The 17,106-nt window shown below is 62.9% G+C and overlaps 2 protein-coding genes across 3 annotated transcripts; one reads left to right on the forward strand and one right to left on the reverse strand.

Moving 5' to 3' along the window:
- The first annotated feature begins 1,404 nt into the window (after positions 1–1,404).
- On the forward strand, positions 1,405–8,370 carry TNK1 (tyrosine kinase non receptor 1). 2 transcript variants are annotated; one of them, XM_080825638.1, is made up of 12 exons: positions 1,405–1,454; positions 2,699–2,863; positions 3,025–3,095; positions 3,222–3,413; positions 3,577–4,142; positions 4,319–4,592; positions 5,790–5,884; positions 6,189–6,353; positions 6,619–6,704; positions 7,030–7,328; positions 7,411–7,506; positions 7,596–8,370. In XM_080825638.1, exons 2-12 carry the CDS (start codon positions 2,701–2,703, stop codon positions 7,707–7,709), a joined length of 2,121 nt encoding a protein of 706 aa, XP_080681764.1. In that variant the 5' UTR covers positions 1,405–1,454; positions 2,699–2,700; the 3' UTR covers positions 7,710–8,370. The 2 variants fall into 2 exon arrangements, with proteins under 2 accessions (XP_080681764.1, XP_080681765.1); XM_080825639.1 differs by lacking the exon at positions 1,405–1,454 and having other exon boundaries at positions 2,505–2,863; positions 3,577–3,732; positions 3,859–4,142.
- PLSCR3 (phospholipid scramblase 3) lies at positions 8,331–12,963 on the reverse strand. The gene is made up of 8 exons (XM_080825670.1): positions 12,655–12,963; positions 12,267–12,443; positions 11,763–12,004; positions 11,625–11,667; positions 11,302–11,522; positions 10,875–11,036; positions 9,156–9,317; positions 8,331–9,072 (listed from the first exon to the last, which is right to left on the reverse strand). Exons 2-8 carry the CDS (start codon positions 12,271–12,273, stop codon positions 9,016–9,018), a joined length of 894 nt encoding a protein of 297 aa, XP_080681796.1. The 5' UTR covers positions 12,274–12,443; positions 12,655–12,963; the 3' UTR covers positions 8,331–9,015.
- Between the last annotated feature and the right edge of the window lie 4,143 nt (positions 12,964–17,106).

Raw genomic sequence — 17,106 nt, forward strand, 5'->3', positions numbered from 1 at the left:
CTAGGAACAGGAGGATGAGGGGCGCCTGGGTGGCTCAGTGGTTGGGCATCTGCCTTTGGCTCAGGTCATGATCCTACGGCCCTTGGATTGAGTCCCGAGTCAGGTTCCCTGCTGGTGGGGAGCCTGCTTCTCCCTCTCCCACCCCCCTGCTTGTGCGTTCTCTAATAAATAAATAAAATCTTAAAAAAAAAAAAAAACAGGATAGACAAGACAGACCCAGCCCCTACCATGCAGATCCCACAGTATAGCAGGGACATCAGATGTGGAGAGAGCTATTATAGTGTGATAAGCTGGCCTCGCTGGAGGGCAAGAGAAGGCAAGGAAACCAAACAGGTTGAACTGTAAATCATAAAAATTTTCCCATCAGTGTTGGAATATCCTGTATGCTTACCAAGAGGGGGTGGGACTGTGGGCACAGCTTGCACATCCTTCCTTGGGACAGAAGGAGACACACCAGATGTCCTGAGACTCGTGACTTCCTCCCTGGCACCCCTGAGGGAAAAGGAGAGGGACATTCCTCCTCAGAGCCTTTTTGGAGGTTCTGGACTTCAACCTGTGGCCCCCATCCTGGCAGCCAGTGTGCAGAGACTACGTGGGGGAAGGAGGGTTGAGCCAGAACTGGTCAGTTAAGTGCCAGTTATGGGGAGGGGTGCCCTAAAGCATGGGGTGCTGCCCTTGGCCACCCAGACCAGGTACCAAGCCGGGATGGGGGGCAGGAGCCCACCCACACACAAGACCTCCCGCGTGTTCTACCCTGGGGAGCTCCCAAAAGGTCCCTTTTCCCGGCAGCACATTGGACCAATATTCAGAGCCGGGCCAGGGACAACGGCTCCAATCTTAGACCACGTGGGCTGAGGGCTGACTTCCTGCACCAGCAACACCTGTCCGCCCTGGTTCCATTTCAGAGCGCCCTGCGCTACCCTGCCCGCCCCCCCCCCATATGGGAGCTAGGACGCCCCCTCCCCTGCTGGGGGCAGGGTCGAGGTCCTGTTTAGCCTCACATTCCCAGGGAGGGCCTGGGCACCATTTCTCCATCTGGTGCTGATCCGCGTAAGGGGTGGGGCTCTGGCCGGGAGAGGTGAAAGATTTGGGGAGAGGGGACACGGGGGACAGGATCCCAAGGTCCCAGGAAGTCTGGGAGGGATGAAAAGTTCTTTGAAAGAGGCGGGAAAGATGTAGAGGAAGAGAGAGGGAAAACACGGGAAAAGGGTTTCTCCGGGTCTGGCCGGGAGGAGGAGGGCCGGCCGGCCGCGGGGGCGGAGCCCCCCCCCCCCGCCCGCCCCGCCTCAGGCCTTCCCGGGTTGGGGGCGAGGGGCGTGGTGGGGCTTCCCCGCGCGGCACCAGGCCCCGCCCCCACGGCCTGCGGTCCCGCCCCCGCGGCTCTGGCCCCGCCCCCCGGGATTTAGTGCTTGCGGCCAGGGTGGCTCCGCCGCCGCCGCTTCCGCCTTCGCCAGGTGAGGGTCCCGCGGAGCGCGGACGCGGGGCACAGGGGCTGCAGGAGCGGCCGTCGCTTGCGGTGCGTCCGCGGATGCCCTGTTCGCCTCCCCTCCCTTCCGCGGCTGCCTTTCCTCCCGTCCCCCTTCGGGTGCTGTCCCCACTTCACCTTGCTGGCGGTCTCCCTGGGTCCCGGCCTCCTCCCTCCTCGCCCCTCCGCGCGCCCAGTCCCTAGTTCAGCCCTTCGTCCGGGTTTAACTAAAGGGGGGGGGGGTCCAGGTGCGTGTAAGGGAGAGCGCGGTGCAGGCCTCCAGCGCCCACGGCTCCCGGCCTTGGTTAGCTCAGACTGGGGGAGTTGCCTGGAAGCCCGGTCGGATTGAGTGACTCAGGGGTGCGGGCAGGGCTCCTGGAGCTGAGCGCAGGTGGGTGTGGAAGGGACTGTGCACCCGGCAGCACCTGGCTCCTTGGGCAGTGCCCGAGCTTAGCTCAGCCTGCACCTGACCGCCAGTCACAAATGCCCAGTGATTTCAGGCGTGGCTGCCTCGGGTGCCGACCAGGCGGTGAGCCTGGGCATCTGGGAGCCGAGGGGCCGTATGTCAGGGGTGTGTGCGCAGGGCCCCTGGCCGTCTCATGTGCTGTGTTTCTGTGGACCTTGATGTCTCCGACACGTGGGGCGGTGTATCTCGGAGGCCGTGAACCTCAGTGTCACCGGTAGGCACACAGGCATGGTTCACGGCAGCGTTCTGGAACGTCTTGGACTTGAAAGGCCATGTGTCTGGGTGGCTCAGCCGTCTTTTGCAGCCTGTCTGTAGGTCTCCGTGTGTGTGTGTGTGTGTGTAGCAGTGTTTTGAGTATGGAGGCAGGTACCCATGTGTCTGGGCACGCGCATCGGCAGGGCGGAGGCACCGTGTGGTTAGCATATCTGGGCATCCCCGGCAGGGATGTGGTACCCGGGTGTCCTAGGGGTCCAGGGGCAGGGTGCCGTCCTATCTCAAGAATGGGAAGAGGAACATACGTCAGGTCTGCCGAGCTCTGGGATCTCAAGTGTGAGGTGGGGACGGTAGGTGGGTGTGGGGAGCATTTTTCCTGGGGTTTCTGTGAGTGGCCTGATTCCTGGTTTTCTTTGATGCATCCCTCCCTCTGCACCGGAGTGTGTCTGATGGGGTCGAGGGGTGGAGCTCGAGGCCCCGTTTCTGCTGTCCGGGAGTCCCATCGGCTTTGTGTCTGGAGCTGGATGCATGGACCTCCGGGGTGCCTTCTCCAGACATGCTCCCTGAGGCAAGTTCGCTGTGGCTGCTGAGGCTGCTCCGGGACATCCAGCTGGCCCAGTTCTACCGACCCATCCTCGAGGAGCTTAATGTGACCCGGCCGGAGCACTTCGACTTTGTCAGGCCCGAGGACCTGGATGGCATTGGAATGGGCCGGCCTGGTAAGGGGCCCCTGGTCTCTTCTCCCTCAGCCTGATACTTTCAAACCCCCCTCTGCCTGCCCCCCACCAGCCCTCTTCTGGCCTGTAAATCCTTCTGCGTCCCCACCTGCCCCCATGGCCATCATGTACCACCCACGTCCCCTGATTCTGACCTTCCCCAGCCCAGCGCAGACTTGCCGAGGCTCTGAAGAAGCACCGTTTGGGGCTCAAGTCAAAGAACTGGGTCTACAAGGTGTGTGTTTTGGGGTGGGGGGGCAACAGGCTTCAAGGGTCAGCTTAGGCCCGGGACTGGGGCAGGCCGAGTGTCAGGGAGGAGTGGTACAGGGTTCCACACACTCAATTCCCACCCCTGCTTCAGATCCTTGGGGGCTCGGCACCTGAGCAGAAGGAGACCACCTCAGCCCCGGACAGCCCCCTGTCCCTCCCTGAGCCTGAGGGGGGACTCAAGTGTCTGATCCCGGACAGTGCTGTGTGCAGAGGGGAGCTGCTGGGCTCTGGCTGCTTTGGCGTGGTGCACCGAGGGCTGTGGACGCTGCCCAGTGGCCAGAGTGTGAGTCCAGGGAGCCTCCTTTATTCTGGGTGCTGGGGCCAGCTGCCACTCTGGTCTTTGCTTCTTTCTTTTTTTCTTTTTTTAAAATTTTGGCTGCCCCTCTGCCCTGCATGCCCTCTCTGCTCTGGATGCCAGAGAGTGTCCTTTCCCTATGACGCCCCAGGTCCCAGTGGCTGTCAAGTCCCTCCGGGTGGGTCCTGAGGGCCCCGTGGGCACAGAGCTGGGGGACTTCCTTCGAGAGGTGTCCGTCATGATGAACTTGGAGCACCCACACGTGCTGCGTCTGCACGGCCTGGTACTGGGCCAGCCTCTGCAGATGGTGAGCCGGCCCGGACAGCAGCTCCCAGGGCAGGGGCGCGATGGGAAGGAGGGAGGGGGCCAGAGGCCGGGGTGGGCGGCGGGGAGGGGGGCAGACCTCCGCTCACGCGGCGCCTTGGCCCGGCAGGTGATGGAGCTGGCGCCGCTGGGCTCCCTGCACGCGCGCCTGACCGCGCCGGCCCCGACGCCCCCGCTGCCCGTGGCCCTGCTCTGCCTCTTCCTGCGGCAGCTGGCGGGGGCCATGGCGTACCTGGGGGCCCGCGGGCTGGTGCACCGAGACCTCGCCACACGCAACCTGCTGCTGGCTTCCCCGCGCACGGTCAAGGTGGCGGACTTCGGGCTGGTGCGGCCGCTGCGCGGAGCCCGGGGCCGCTACGTCATGGGCGGGCCCCGCCGCATCCCCTACGCCTGGTGAGGGGCCGAGGGGGCGCCGATCCGGCGGTGCGCGCGCGCCAGGCCCCTCGGGGAGGCCGGGACGAGGATTCGGAAGGGTTTGGGAAGGAGATCGCCGAGGACGGTGGTGGCGGCGCGGAGGTCGCGCTGGGGGAGACCCCCCTCGGCAGCCCAGTTCAGCAGCGTTTCCGCAGGTGCGCGCCGGAGAGCCTGCGCCAGGGGGCCTTCTCTTCTGCGTCCGACGTGTGGATGTTTGGGGTGACGTTGTGGGAGATGTTCTCCGGGGGCAAGGAGCCCTGGGCCGGGGTTCCGCCGTACCTCATCCTGCAGCGGCTGGAGCAGGACCGGGCCCGGCTGCCTCGGCCTCCCCTCTGCTCCAGGGCGCTCTACGCCCTCGCCTTGCGCTGCTGGGCCCCCCACCCCGCCGACCGGCCTAGCTTTTCTTACCTGGAGGGGCTGCTCCAAGAGGTGGGAGCCCCTACCTCCCCACATACACCCCGTCTTGCTTCCCCGTTTTCTCCCAGAGTTGCGCACACACAAGGCTAACAGATAACTCCCGGGCTGGGGTCTGGGACAGACCAGCAGATTCGGGCTCTACCTGCAGGGCGCTCGGAGACCTGGGGAGGCAGCTTGGCCTACACAGATGCAGGCTCAAGGGCTGGGGGCTGGGCCAGAAAAGGGGGCGCACAGAGCAGCGGGCGGCTGTGGGTGTCTCCAGGCAGAGGTTAAAGCAGTTCAGCCGGCAACCCAGGGAAGACAGTGCGGGGACCTCAGGGGCGCGCCTGCGGGGATACGGAAGGAGCCATAGATAAGCAGAGCTAACACAGGGCGCTTGATCGGTGGAAGGTACCAGCTAAGACACTTAGACTATCTTCCTGCACCACCACCCACTTCATTCTCACCATCCAGGAAGGCCACTGTTTCGTGGCCTTCACCGCTGGGGCAGCTACGGCATTGACATTGAAGTGCTTTGCCTAAATTCACCCAGTAAGCAGAGGCGCGGTCTTAGGTCAGTTAAACCAGTGAAATGACCCAAATCACTGAACTCTGTTGTTGAAGTTCAGTCTTTACTCCGAGGGCACCTCGGAGCCATGGAAGGGTTTTGAGCGGGGGGGGGGGGGGGGGGGCGGGTCACAAGCCAACGTTATGTGCTCTGTCGCTCTGGCTTGGTGCAAGAAGGGATGGGAGGCAGGACACAGAACATGGGAAGAGCAGGTAGGTGACGGGCTGCAAAGCAGGAATGAAATGATGTCGATGTCTGGTTCACGGTCAAGGCAGTGGGGCTGGAAAGAAATGGAAGATTTCTGGAGGCCCCGGGAGGCAGAGCTGTGTGTGGAGTAAAAGCAGCGTAGGGGACAACACTCGCCTTGGTTCTCCTAGGTAGAGACAGGGCCCCCCTTTTTTGCTCGCTGACCCCTGGGCTGTGTCCAGCTTGGCCTGGGCTGTGTCCAGCTTGGCCCGGACTCCAGGCTTGCCTCCCCTGCTGGATGACAACCGGGGGACGGGGTCAGTCCCACCCTGGGTCCGGGACCGAGGACTTAGCTGGAACGGGTTTCATTGTTGGGGGCAAGAACAGAGAGGAGTCTCCTTTCTTCCCTGCTCCCACGAAATTACCCTTTGGACTCAGGCCATACCCCCTGATACCCTCTCCTCCTGTCTCTGCAGGCCTGGCCTCCCGAGGGACGTTGTGTCCAGGATGTCATGGAGCCAGGCGCCCTAAGGATGCAGACTGGTGACCCCATCACCATCATCGAGGGCAGGTGAGAGCCTCGTTCCACCCACACGTCCCCAGGAGGAGGTCTCCCAGCCCACCTTCCTGACGCAGGTCCGACCTGCTGCTCCCCAGCTCCTTGAACCCGGCTCCTCTGCCTCCCCTCTTCCCCACTGGGCCCCGAGAGCTGCACTACCATCGTGGTGGCCTCCGGCTGGAGCCACCAAGCCCATAGAGCCCTTTTGTGTTCTGGAGAAAAAAAGCTTCCCTTCCTCCAGGCAGATGCTTGCGAGCTGAATGTGGGCTCTCACCCAGCCCCCGCCTGGCGCCTTCACCAGTGCCTCTTCCCACAGCCCTGACTCCGCGACCTGGAAGGGCCAGAACGGCCGGACACTCAAAGTGGGCAGCTTCCCGGCCTCGGCAGTGACGCTGGCAGACGTGGGGGGCCCACCAGCCACCCGTCCGGTCCAGAGGGTCCCCCCTGCCCCGGGAGAGCGACAGCAGGGAAGCGGAGATGGGTGGGCACCTGAAACAGTGGGGTGGGGCGTGGGGGGACACAGCTGGGCTGGGGGAACCAAGTCCTACAACTTCTCTGGAAGGGAAGCTTGGGGAGGGGGCTAGGGAGAGGCTGGAGGGAAGGCTGGGCTCGGCTCCCAGCTGGAGGGTCCCCTCTGAGTCTCCGCCTGCCTGGGAGAGCCCCCCAGCATTTCTGGGGGAGGGGACATGGCTAGGCAGGTCAGGGGCGGGGGTGTGGAGAGTGAAGGGGATCACTGTGTCCCACAGGGACAGAGGGAAGGCAAAGCTTCGGGATTTACCTCCTGCACGGGCCCAGAGAAGGAACAGGAACGTGCCCCTGCAGAGGATGAAAGGTGGGTGTGGCTGGTGGGGACCTGGCCTCCGGGGTCTCTGAGGAGATCAAGAGCGACTCTCCGAGCCTCCCCCTTCCTGGAGTCCCGACCTTGGTGTGCTTGACTGGACAGCCCAGCTGCACTAGGGGGACTGCCCACCCCACCTCCAGCTCCTGCCACCTCGGCCTTTTGGGGCCTCCCCTGCCTCGACTCGGGTGTCTGCTGGGCACACCCCACTGCACCCCTAGCCGAGGGTCACCCCAAGAGCAGGGCACGGAGTGGGGAGAAGGCAGGGCCCTGCGCCTGTGCTCCCTCTCAAGCTCTATTTTTTTTTCTCAACGTACAGTCATTTCCAAGAGTCTGGAGTCCGTTCTGTCCCTGGGGCCCCGCCCCACAGGGGGTGGTTCGAGCCCCCCCGAACTTCGTCATGCCAGAGCTGTGCCCCAGGGACCCCCGGGCCTGCCATCCCGGACTCCCTTTGCCTCCAGCCCTTCTCAGCCCAGCCAGCCCCCCAGGGAGCGGCCTCCCTGGCCCAAAAGGGAACCCCCCCACAGCCAGCCCTCCGGAGCGCCTGCCGCTGGCAAAGCCACCGTCCCCTCTGGAGGCCTCTTGCCCGACCCCGAGCTGCAGAGGAGAGTCACGGAGGTGAGCTCTCCCTGAAGTGGCTGGTGTCCGGAGGGGGCTCCGGGCTGGGGCAGCGGCCTGAGCGAGGCTTTGTACCCCGCAGGTGGAGCTGAGCGTGCACGGAGTCACCCACCAGGAGTGCCACGCGGCACTAAGGGCCACTGGGGGGGACGTGGTTTCTGCCATCCGGAACCTCAAGGTAAAGCCAGACGCTGCTCTCGGGTTCCCGCCGCCCCCGCGGCCCCCACCCGCCGCCCGGCACTCACTGTCCCCCCTGCCGCCCCGCAGGTGGACCAGCTCTACCATCTGAGCAGCCGGTCCAGAGCCGACTGCCGACGCATCCTGGAGCATTACCAGTGGGATCTCTCCGCGGCCAGTCGCTATGTCCTGGCTCGGCCCTGAGCGCTGCCCCCTTGGGCGTGGATACCGGCCCGGATGGATGGCCTGGCCGTGTGGGACCAAGCGGAACCAGAACGGATCCCACCAGGGCCGAACTCCCCCCCCCCCGGGGACACTGTGCCAGAAGCAGCTGTAGCAGGAGCTGGGGCCGAGCATGGGCGGGCATCTCCTCCCGGGCCCCTTGGCCTCTGAAGGCTCCAGCCCCCTTGGCTGGTTCATAGAAGGATCTAGTCCGGTCTGCCTACCGTATTCCCAACCAAGAGAACTTGGAGGGACAGAGCTGTCCCACGTCACACGCACAGGAAGCTTCCGCTTGCTCAGGAGGGAGACGGACCTCGGGGACAGCCGTCCCGAGCGGCCGGGCCTCCCCACGCCGGACTGTGCGCACAGCCATCGCAGATAGCAGAAGCCTCCCTACGGATTCGGGGTACGTGGCCCAGACTGCTTGGCTCAGTGTGGGGCCATGATGGAGGATGGCGTTGCCCTCTTGAACTCAAGGACACTGGACCTGGGCAGCCTGGATGGCGAAACGGGCCCCCCCCGCCCCCCCCCCACAACAGGCCCATCTGTTTCCCTGGGTTTCTTCCCGCACCCGCGCTTCTACTCTCTCATGACATACATCTCCCAGTATCCAAAAAGTTACAAACTTTATATGAATATAACATACAAAGGTGCAGCCTCCTTCCCCGGGCGAGGAAAGGATGGGATGCTTGCGTAAGGCACGGGAGCTGCTAAGCGCCGGCTGCGGGCAGGGCCCAAGGGGAAGGGACGTTGGCACCGGAGGGCAGGCCCTACAGCTGTTGACGGGGAGGCGGGGATCCCCCCCTCAGAGGCCCACGGTCTGAGGCTGGACTCGCTGGCCAAGCCGGTGCGGGGGGGGGGGGGGGGAGAGCGGCCTTCGCCGCCATCTTTGGTGCCGCAGGGCCCCAGCCCCGGGTCTGGCAGAAAACCCCAGGGCTCTGGATTCCACAGACCACACGTGGAGCAGAGGCCTGGTAGGCGGTGAGAGGACGGGGAGGGGAGGGAGAGTCTGAAAGCGGATATGCCTGTGCACTGGGGGCTCGCCAGAGACGGTGGTGGGAGGTCGCAGGGGCAGGGCTCTCCTATATACCCTTCTCTGGGGGCCGAGGTGAAGGAGGCTGGGGAATGAGGGTAGGGGTAGGGCCGCGTGGCCCCTAGACTCTCAGGCGTCCCTGTCTGTCCTCTGTAATGTGCATCGAGGGAAGGGGCTGCCTATGAGGAGGGGCTGGGGCAGGCCGCCATCTTGGATCCCCGTTGACGTGATGGTCTCCTCACCCCGAGGTGGCCTCTAACTGGTGATGGCCGAAGGCCCAGCGCCTCCTCGCTTCTCGAAGAACATGTAGTCCTGAGGGGAGGGCACTGTCACCAGAGCTCAAAGCCTGGTGTGAGAGCAGAGGGGCAGGAGGGGAGGCGGGGCGGCCAACTCACGATGAGGAACGTGGCTCCCAGCAGCACGGCCTTCACCCTCACGTCCAGATCCAGCGGGAACTGCAGGCCGAAGTCATCTGCATCCGTGAGGGCCTCTCGGAGCAGCCCCCCCCACTGCTTGCTGATTCTGCCCACGCTGCGGGATTCATCCGGGGTCTTCACCTGGGGGTGGGGGGTGGGGGGGCAGAACCCAACTGGGAAGGATGCGACTGACCCCCCACCATCACCCCGCGCGAACCATGCAGGCCCTCCACTCCAGGAATCCTTCCGACAGCCTCGGGTTTCCCTGTGACATCGGGGGAAACTGAGTCAGCCTAGGTCATGCTGCGTGTGTATAGCAAAAATCAGAATTCGGGCTCTGATGTGTGGCTCTTAAAAGGCCACACGTGAGAACAGAACCTCAGCGGTGGGAGACGTGGAAGTGTGATGGGCTCGTCTCAGCGCAGGGCTGCCTGCTGGGTTCGTTCTGGTTACCAAAGTACCCAGCACCTATGGTGGGTGCCATGGGTGCCCTGAACACAGTAGCCCGGTCAAGTGGGGCCGGGCAGGCTGAGCTCTAGGAGCCCCCCAGGCTCCTGGAAGGCTGTGGCTGCCTGAAGGGGTGGTTTTCCTCGAATCTGCAAAGCAGGACGGGCCCTGTCCAACATCACATGCCAGCTTCGTCCACCCGCTTCTATGGGGGGCAGCAGTAAGTGGCCTGTGAGGACCCAGATTTCCACGGGCCTCCCTGGGCCCAGCAGCAAGAGCCCCTGCCGCTGTGGTGGGAACTCACAGTGAACCCCTGGTCCTTTTCCTAGGCTTAGTCTTCATGACTGGAACGATGCCCTTCCCGTCACCTTCCCCCACTGCCCCCCAGAGCTGGGGCACTCCCGCAGACCAGTCTCAGGATGAGGAAGGGCTTCTCCCAGCCAGCCCTGGGGTCCCAACTGCAGCCCCAAATAGGGATCCTTCACAATTAGGTAAAAGGGAGGCTGGCCCTGTGAGGGCCCCGAGGTCCCCACGTTCCCATCCAGCGCTCACCCGGTCATCTTCCCATCACGGAACCTCCACCCACACACCGGGGTGACTCCGATTTTAAAAGCAGGCTTAGGCCCGACACCTCATCAACAGCCTTGGGACGTCTGTGGGCTTCTACCTGTTTTCCCTCCCTCATCTGTATGGGTGATTATCCCTGAGGGAACTCAAGTGTCTGTGAGATGCCTGTCTTCTAGAAACCTTCCCCTGAGAGTACCAGCACTTGGGCTCTCCCGGCGGATGACAGAAGTGCATGATGACAGGGATATAGATCACCCGGATTCCCGGCTGGAGGGGCTGTTTGGACTTCTGGGTGGCCGGGGCGAGCCGCAGGATCTTAGCAAGTCACACGGGTACTTGCTCCTGGGTCTGGGCTCACAGACTCCTGCAAAGCAGCCACGTGGGTCCAGCCCACAGCGGACTTGCCCTAAATCCAGCCGGCCTGAGACTTTCCCCTTCCACATGGGGCTGCTGGCGACCATCAGCACTGGTCCCTAAGATGACACCCTCTTTGCCAAGCTTTCATTTCTCAGGACCACAGGGACATCCCTTCCTGAGTGGAGGAACCCTGGAAGTGTGGTACGAGTCACGGTGGGTTTGGATGTTAGAGCTCAGGGCCTCGGCCTTCGTGTTGGCCATCCCACCTCACAGAAGCTGCCATCTGGGTTTACGAAGGTCCCAGGAATCTCCCCTTATTCCCGGTACCTCAAAGTTGGTGTCTGTGCCGCAGCCACAGGTCCAACAGGGCCCCACCACGCGCAGGACGGTGCGGCGATCGGCATCCTGGATGGAGAACTTGGGGAGGAAGGGGTGCCAGGTCTGTAGCACGTGGCCAATGGTGGTGCCCGGGGGAGCCTGGACTTCCATCTGGAGTGGGAGGCAGACAGGGTCAGCCGAGCCAGGGCACCCCGGCCCAAGCTCTCACACCATGGTCGGGCTCCGTCCCCCGTCTGCCCGCACAAGACCTCCCGTCCCTTTCGCTAGACCACTTGTCACCGCCCTCACGGCTGCCCATCTCACCGGCCCGCGCCCACGCCTCGTTGCGAGCGGACCGTGCTCAGTCAGTGGTCCTCCCCACGATGGCCTGGCCCCCCGCCCGAACCCCTCGTAGGCCCCGGCCCTCCCTGCCCACCTCCTGGAGGCCGCACGGGCAGCAGCCGCAGCCACAGTGGAGGGGGCGGAGCAGGCGGAGCACCTCGCGGTCACCGGGGTCCACCATGCGGACACGCAGGGGCCGGCGGGCGCCGCAGCACAGACGCGCGCAGCAGTTGCTCTCCTCGGCCGCCTGACCCAGGGGCTGGCCGGCCCCCGAGCGCAGTTCATACCGGTTACAGGTCTCCCAGCCTAGGAACGCTGCCACGGGGGACAGGCCGAGGCTCAGGCACGGGCACCCCCGAGAGGGCGCCCTCTCCGCCCCCCCGCCACGAGGCCCAACCTACTCCCCCTTCCACTCACCTTCCACGCGCTCAGCCTTCTGGTGAATCAAGATCTGATCGATCTGCAAAGAGAGTGGGGTGGGCGGAGATGTCAGCGGGCTGGCCCGGACGCCAGGGTCCCCGCCTCCTCCCTCCACCCCTCCTCCCTCCCACTCACCTGCACCAGGAATTCGAGGCCGGAAGGCACCCCCGGCAGTGGCAAGAACGGGGCGGCAGGCCCCGGGGCTCCGGGGCCGGGGCCGGGCGAGGGGAAGACAGAGAAGCCGGGCGCAGGGGCAGGTACGTGGGCGGGCACTGGCGCCGGCCCGGGCCCGGGGTGCAGCGCCGGCTCCGGGTACCCCGCGGTCACAGGGTAGGGAGGTGGGGGTGAAGGGGCGTGCCCTTTGTGGGGCAAGTAGCCTGTCGAGGGGGACAGGGGAGGGTTAGAAGGGGATCCGCGGCCTCACCCCCTTCCCCCAGGCCCCGGGCCGCGAGGCTGCGGCGGGGGGAGTGTGATGGGAAGAGGCCGAGAGAGATGCGGCGGGGGAGCAGGGCGGCGGCTGCCGGAGGAAGGGAGGGGCCCGCGCAGCCAGTCGGAGCACATTCCCGGAGGATGGGTTCGACGCCCGGCTCCCGAGTCCGTGGGGGGATAACGGAGACCCTCCGCCCGGCGCCCACTTACCTGCCATGGGAGCGGGGCGAGTTGTCGGGATACCGGGGTGTCCGGGAGGCTCAGCCTGAGCGGCGGAGGCAAGTTCGGGCACAGCCAGACAGACACAGAGACAGACACAAAGACGGACAGGCAAACGCGGACAGGCGGCTGTGCCCGCGCCGGCCCAGGGTCTCTCGGGCGGCGCCTCTGACTCAGGGAGAAACCGAAACTGTCAGCGGGCAGGGCGGGGTACCTGCGACCCTGCACTCCCTAGGGGGCCCCAGAATCGCCCCCTCCTTTGTTCTCCCATTCTCCGCGGAGGCGGCTGTTGGCAGACGGCAGGACAGACGGACCCGCGGCCCGACCAACGGCCCGACCTCCGGGGAGGCGTCCTGACCCTTCGGTGCCCCCGGCTCACCTGAAGCCCCTGGCAGAGCTGCGGTGCCCAGCTCCCGGCCGCTCGCAGGAGCTCGGGGAGGCGGGCCCGAGAGCTGGCCCCGCCCCTCGACCCGTCCGGGCCCCGCCCCTCCGGGCCCGGGCGGCGCGCCTGCGCACAAGGCAGGCCGGCTCTCCGCCGGCGGTGGACCACGGGCTGCGCGGGGCGGTCGGCGCCCCCTGCTCCTCCGCTCCGCAGCCCTAGGCCGGGGGACGCTCGCCTGGGGAGGGCCGCCGGCGGAGACCTAGCCCTGCGACTCCGCCAGGCCTGCGGGCGCGGAGGGCTCCGTGTCCCTGGGTGGGAAGCGAGGGCGGCTTGCGCCGCGCTGGACCCCAGGCTCCTCCTCCCAAGGGCGGTTCGGGCCCCGCTGACGCAGCGGAACACCCTCACACTCCCTCATTGGCTTCCAGGGCTGGTCCCCGGCTCCCTTTCGGCCTCCCGGGGGCTGCCTCGCGGGCTCCTCTCCGTGACGCCGCAGTCACCCACGCACACACCTCGCAACTACAGTAGTGCCTGCAGGAACCCCAGGCCACGTGGTGACAGGCCGCCCAGCGGTGTCAGCGGTGACCGTGTGGCGCAGGGAGGGGGGCGGAGGAGGCGCGGTTGGCAGGAGAGCCTCCCGAGAAGAGTGGCCTTTCCTGCGTCCTGAGCAGAGGCCCGCAGTTGCGAGGACGCCCTGGGCCTGGGGCCCTACGGGCCGAGCGGGAAGACAGGAGCTTAGGGAGGCCAGCGCACGTGTACGGGCCTGCTGGGAGCCGGGACTTGGCCCCGGGGACCGCACGGAGCCCACCGCAACACTTTCAGACCCAAGGAGAATGTCAATTCTGTGTTTTAGAAAAACCACTTACACCGCAAGGTGGAGCGTGCAGGCACCCGGGACAGTCGCTGGGGGAGAGGATGCTGTGTTAGTGCGGACAGATAGACGTGGCAAACTTGGGGGACACTTAGATGGTAACATAGAACTTGTTGGGGGGGGTGAGATGTGGAGGTGAGGAGTTCAGCCCCTGTCTGGTGACCAGGTCACCCCTTGAGGTCACCCTTCAAGAGGGACACAGGGAGAAGCAGGTTTGGGGGTGACGGTGGGGCTCCTTTGCCCCTATGTCCATGCTTCTCTGGACTGGTCAGCTGCTGCCACAGCTTTCCTCATCTTGAACTTCAGACCCAAGTGCCTGCCCTCTCCCTTGGTACCCCTTAGTACCTCAGATTCGACTTGGCCCGAACCATATAAACATACGGAAATTCAGTTACTCAACAGAGACTCTGTGTCAGACAGCACTGATAGGAACACGCAGTGGGTTTTCGTTTGTTTTCTTAAGATTTTTATTTATTAGAGAGCACGAGCACGGGGAGGAACAGAGGGAGAGGGAGAAGCAGGCTCCCCACTGAGCAGGGAGAGCCCATGCGGGGCTCGATCCCAGGACCTCGGGATCCTGACCTGAGCCCAAGGCAGATGCTTCACCGACTGAGCCACCTGGGCGCCCAGGAATCTACAGCAGTTAAAAGAGAAACTAACAAAAATTGCTGATGTCCTACGGCTTGCATCCTAGTAGAGAAGAGACAGAAAACGTAAAATATTCTAGAGGGCAGATGTGACAAGTGCTCTGAAGAAAAACGGGGCAAGGTGAGGAGGATACAGGGCGGTGGGCAGGAGTGGCGCTACCGAAGGGGGTGGGCGAGGAAGGTGCCACTGAGGAGGTGGGAGTTGAACAAAGACCTAGAGGTCAAGGATCGAGCTAGGCCGACTTCTGGGGAAGAACATTTCCGGCGGAGGGAATGCCAAAGGCAAGAGCTCTGAGGGAGAAGCCTGCCTTACCTGTTCGACGGACAGAAAGGAGGCCAGTGCAGCCGGGATGGAAGGAACCAGGGAGAAGTAAGAGGTCATAGGAGCCCGAACCACGTGCAGCCCTGCAGACCACTGGATTGGACTCAGTGAGATGGGAAGGGTTGCAGGGTTTGGACGGAGACAGGAAACTGACGCACTCAATCAGGGGTCCCCGACTCTGGCCACAAGGGAGAATCTTCTGGGAGATTCCCAAAATACCTCTGCGTGGGCCCCGGGTCCTATCAACTCAATTAGAATATCTGGGGTCAGGTGTAGATAGGAGACCTTTTTGAGAATTCTCTGAAGATTTTAATGTGCAGCTAAAGGCTGAGGACCCCAGTGTCGGGGTGCCTCTCTCTCAGGCTGCTTTGTCTGGAGTAGGTAGGCAAGGGAACTAGAACTAGAAGTTCTTGGAAGAACTAGGTGGGAGGTGATGGGGGCTTGGACCAGGGGCCCGAGTGGTAGGTGAGGAGCAGTTGGTGAGATTCCGGGTTTGCATTTAAGCCAACCAGCCTTGATGCTTTTGCTTGGGTACGGAATGTGAGAAAACAGGCAAGCAAAGGTGACTGGGGCTGGGCCCGGGAGGCCCTTCCTGACGGCGCTCTGCTCTTCCTCTCGCTCATTTCCTGCCTGCCTGCCCACTCCATCCTGCACTCCAGAAACTTCTGTTCTCCCTCCTGACTTGTTCCCAGTGTAGTTTGTCCCTTTTCTTCGGGTGAACTATTCACGCGGATGCCCTGCAGGTGGGCAGAAGCCTTACCAGTCCCCCAAAGCAAAAGGAGCCTGCCTCCTTACCTGCGTGTAACACCGATCCCGCTGGAACAAATTGCTTTTGCTAGGGTCTGTCTACACTGCTGAAGTCTGAATGTCTTGGCGTGTACGAGAAGGAAAGGACTTAGCACAGGGAGCTGGACAGAAGGGAGTTTGGATCCTGGCTTACACCCAGCTGTGAGACGGACAAGCTGCTTCCCCTCCGCTAGCTTCACGTCCCGTAGCCTTGTAGGACCCGCAAGAACTGGGAAACAGCGGCGCCGTGATAACAGGGACCAATTACTAAGCGGGCCTTATTTATCTTGGTTCTTCAAGGGCCCCCCTCCCGCACTGGCAGGGTCAAGCTCAAGTGTTAAGGATCACAGTACAGGGAAGCTTGCCATTCCCGATGTTGGGGTCTCCTCCACGTGGAGGTTCCCCGCGGCCCACGCGCTGCCTGGGGTGAAGATGGAAATGCAGCATGAGCCCCGGACCGGGCGCTTGGAGCCTGGGGATCCCGTGCTGGCTCCGCACGGAGCACTCTGGGCCTCTCTGGAGGTCCCTCTGAGGCTGCATTTTCGTCCTCACTAAAATGAAGAAATATTGTGATCTTGTACTAGTACCCCTCAACTCATGCCTCCTCCCTGGATATAAATGCTTCTGTGGCTCCCCACTGCCCTCAGAAGAGAGCCCGACTTCTCAGCCCGAGGCTCCCCACCCTTCGGCCCCCGGTATCCACATTTTTCACTACGATCCTCTCCTGGTCTTCAAGCCATTCACCAAAAGTTCTTTTTTTTTCTTTTTTAAAGATTTTATTTATTTGACAGAGAGATTCTGAGCACAAGCAGGGGGAATTGCAGTCAGATAGAAAGGGAGAGGCACGAGGCGCCTGGGTGGCTCATTGGGTTAAGCCTCTGCCTTCGGCTCAGGTCATGATCTCAGGGTCCTGGGATCGAGCCCCGCATCGGACTCTCTGCTCGGCAGGGAGCCTGCTTCTCTCTCTCTCTCTCTCTCTCACTGCCTGTCTCGCTGCCTACTTGCGATCTCTGTCTGTCAAATAAATAAATAAGTAAATAAAAATCTCAAAAAAAAAAAAAAAAAGGTTTGAAAGGGAGAGGCAGACTCTCCGCTGAGTGGGGAGCCTGACACGGGGCTCAAACCCAGGACCCTGGGATCATGATCAGAACTGGAGGCAGAGGCTTAACCGACTGAACCACCCAGGCACCCCCGGCCTCCAGGAATTCTTTCAGGTCTCAAGTCTGCTGGGCTCTTGTCAGCTTCAGGGCTGCCTCAAAAGCTTCTACCCTGGTCTGGAACACACCCCTGCCCCCTCACCGCGTCCTTCAGGTCCCCACGGAACGTTTTCGCACACTGCAACTGCTACAGGAGTCCAGAGCTCAGAAAGGACTAGGGCGGGAGACAGAAATCCTAGGTTTAAAAGTATTCAGATTATAACTGAAGATGGGGGCTCAAGGAGATTACCCCCAAATCCTCTCATTTAGAGAAACGGCCTGTACTTTTTTGAATGCACACCTTCGGAAAAATTAAGCACGTGCCTCCAACACACCACACAGATAAGCACTCGATGAAACACACAAACATGGAAAGTAACAAAGCTGATGTTAAAATACATACACGTAGGTGTTCTAACTCTTCACTGAAATTTGAAAACCATGGATCTAAACTGGCCGGCGAAGTGGAAGCTGGTAGGTCAGCCACAGTGAGAGGGAAAAGCTGGAGAAGCAACAGAGAAGCAACAGGTTGTGGGGCGCCTGAGGGGCTCAGTCGTTGACGTCTGCCTCCGGCTCAGGGCATGACCCCAGGGTCCTGGGATCGAGCCCCGCATTGGGCTCCCTGCTCGG

This window comes from Martes martes (genome assembly GCF_963455335.1).
Source record: "Martes martes genome assembly, chromosome: 16".
Taxonomy (NCBI): domain Eukaryota; kingdom Metazoa; phylum Chordata; class Mammalia; order Carnivora; family Mustelidae; genus Martes; species Martes martes.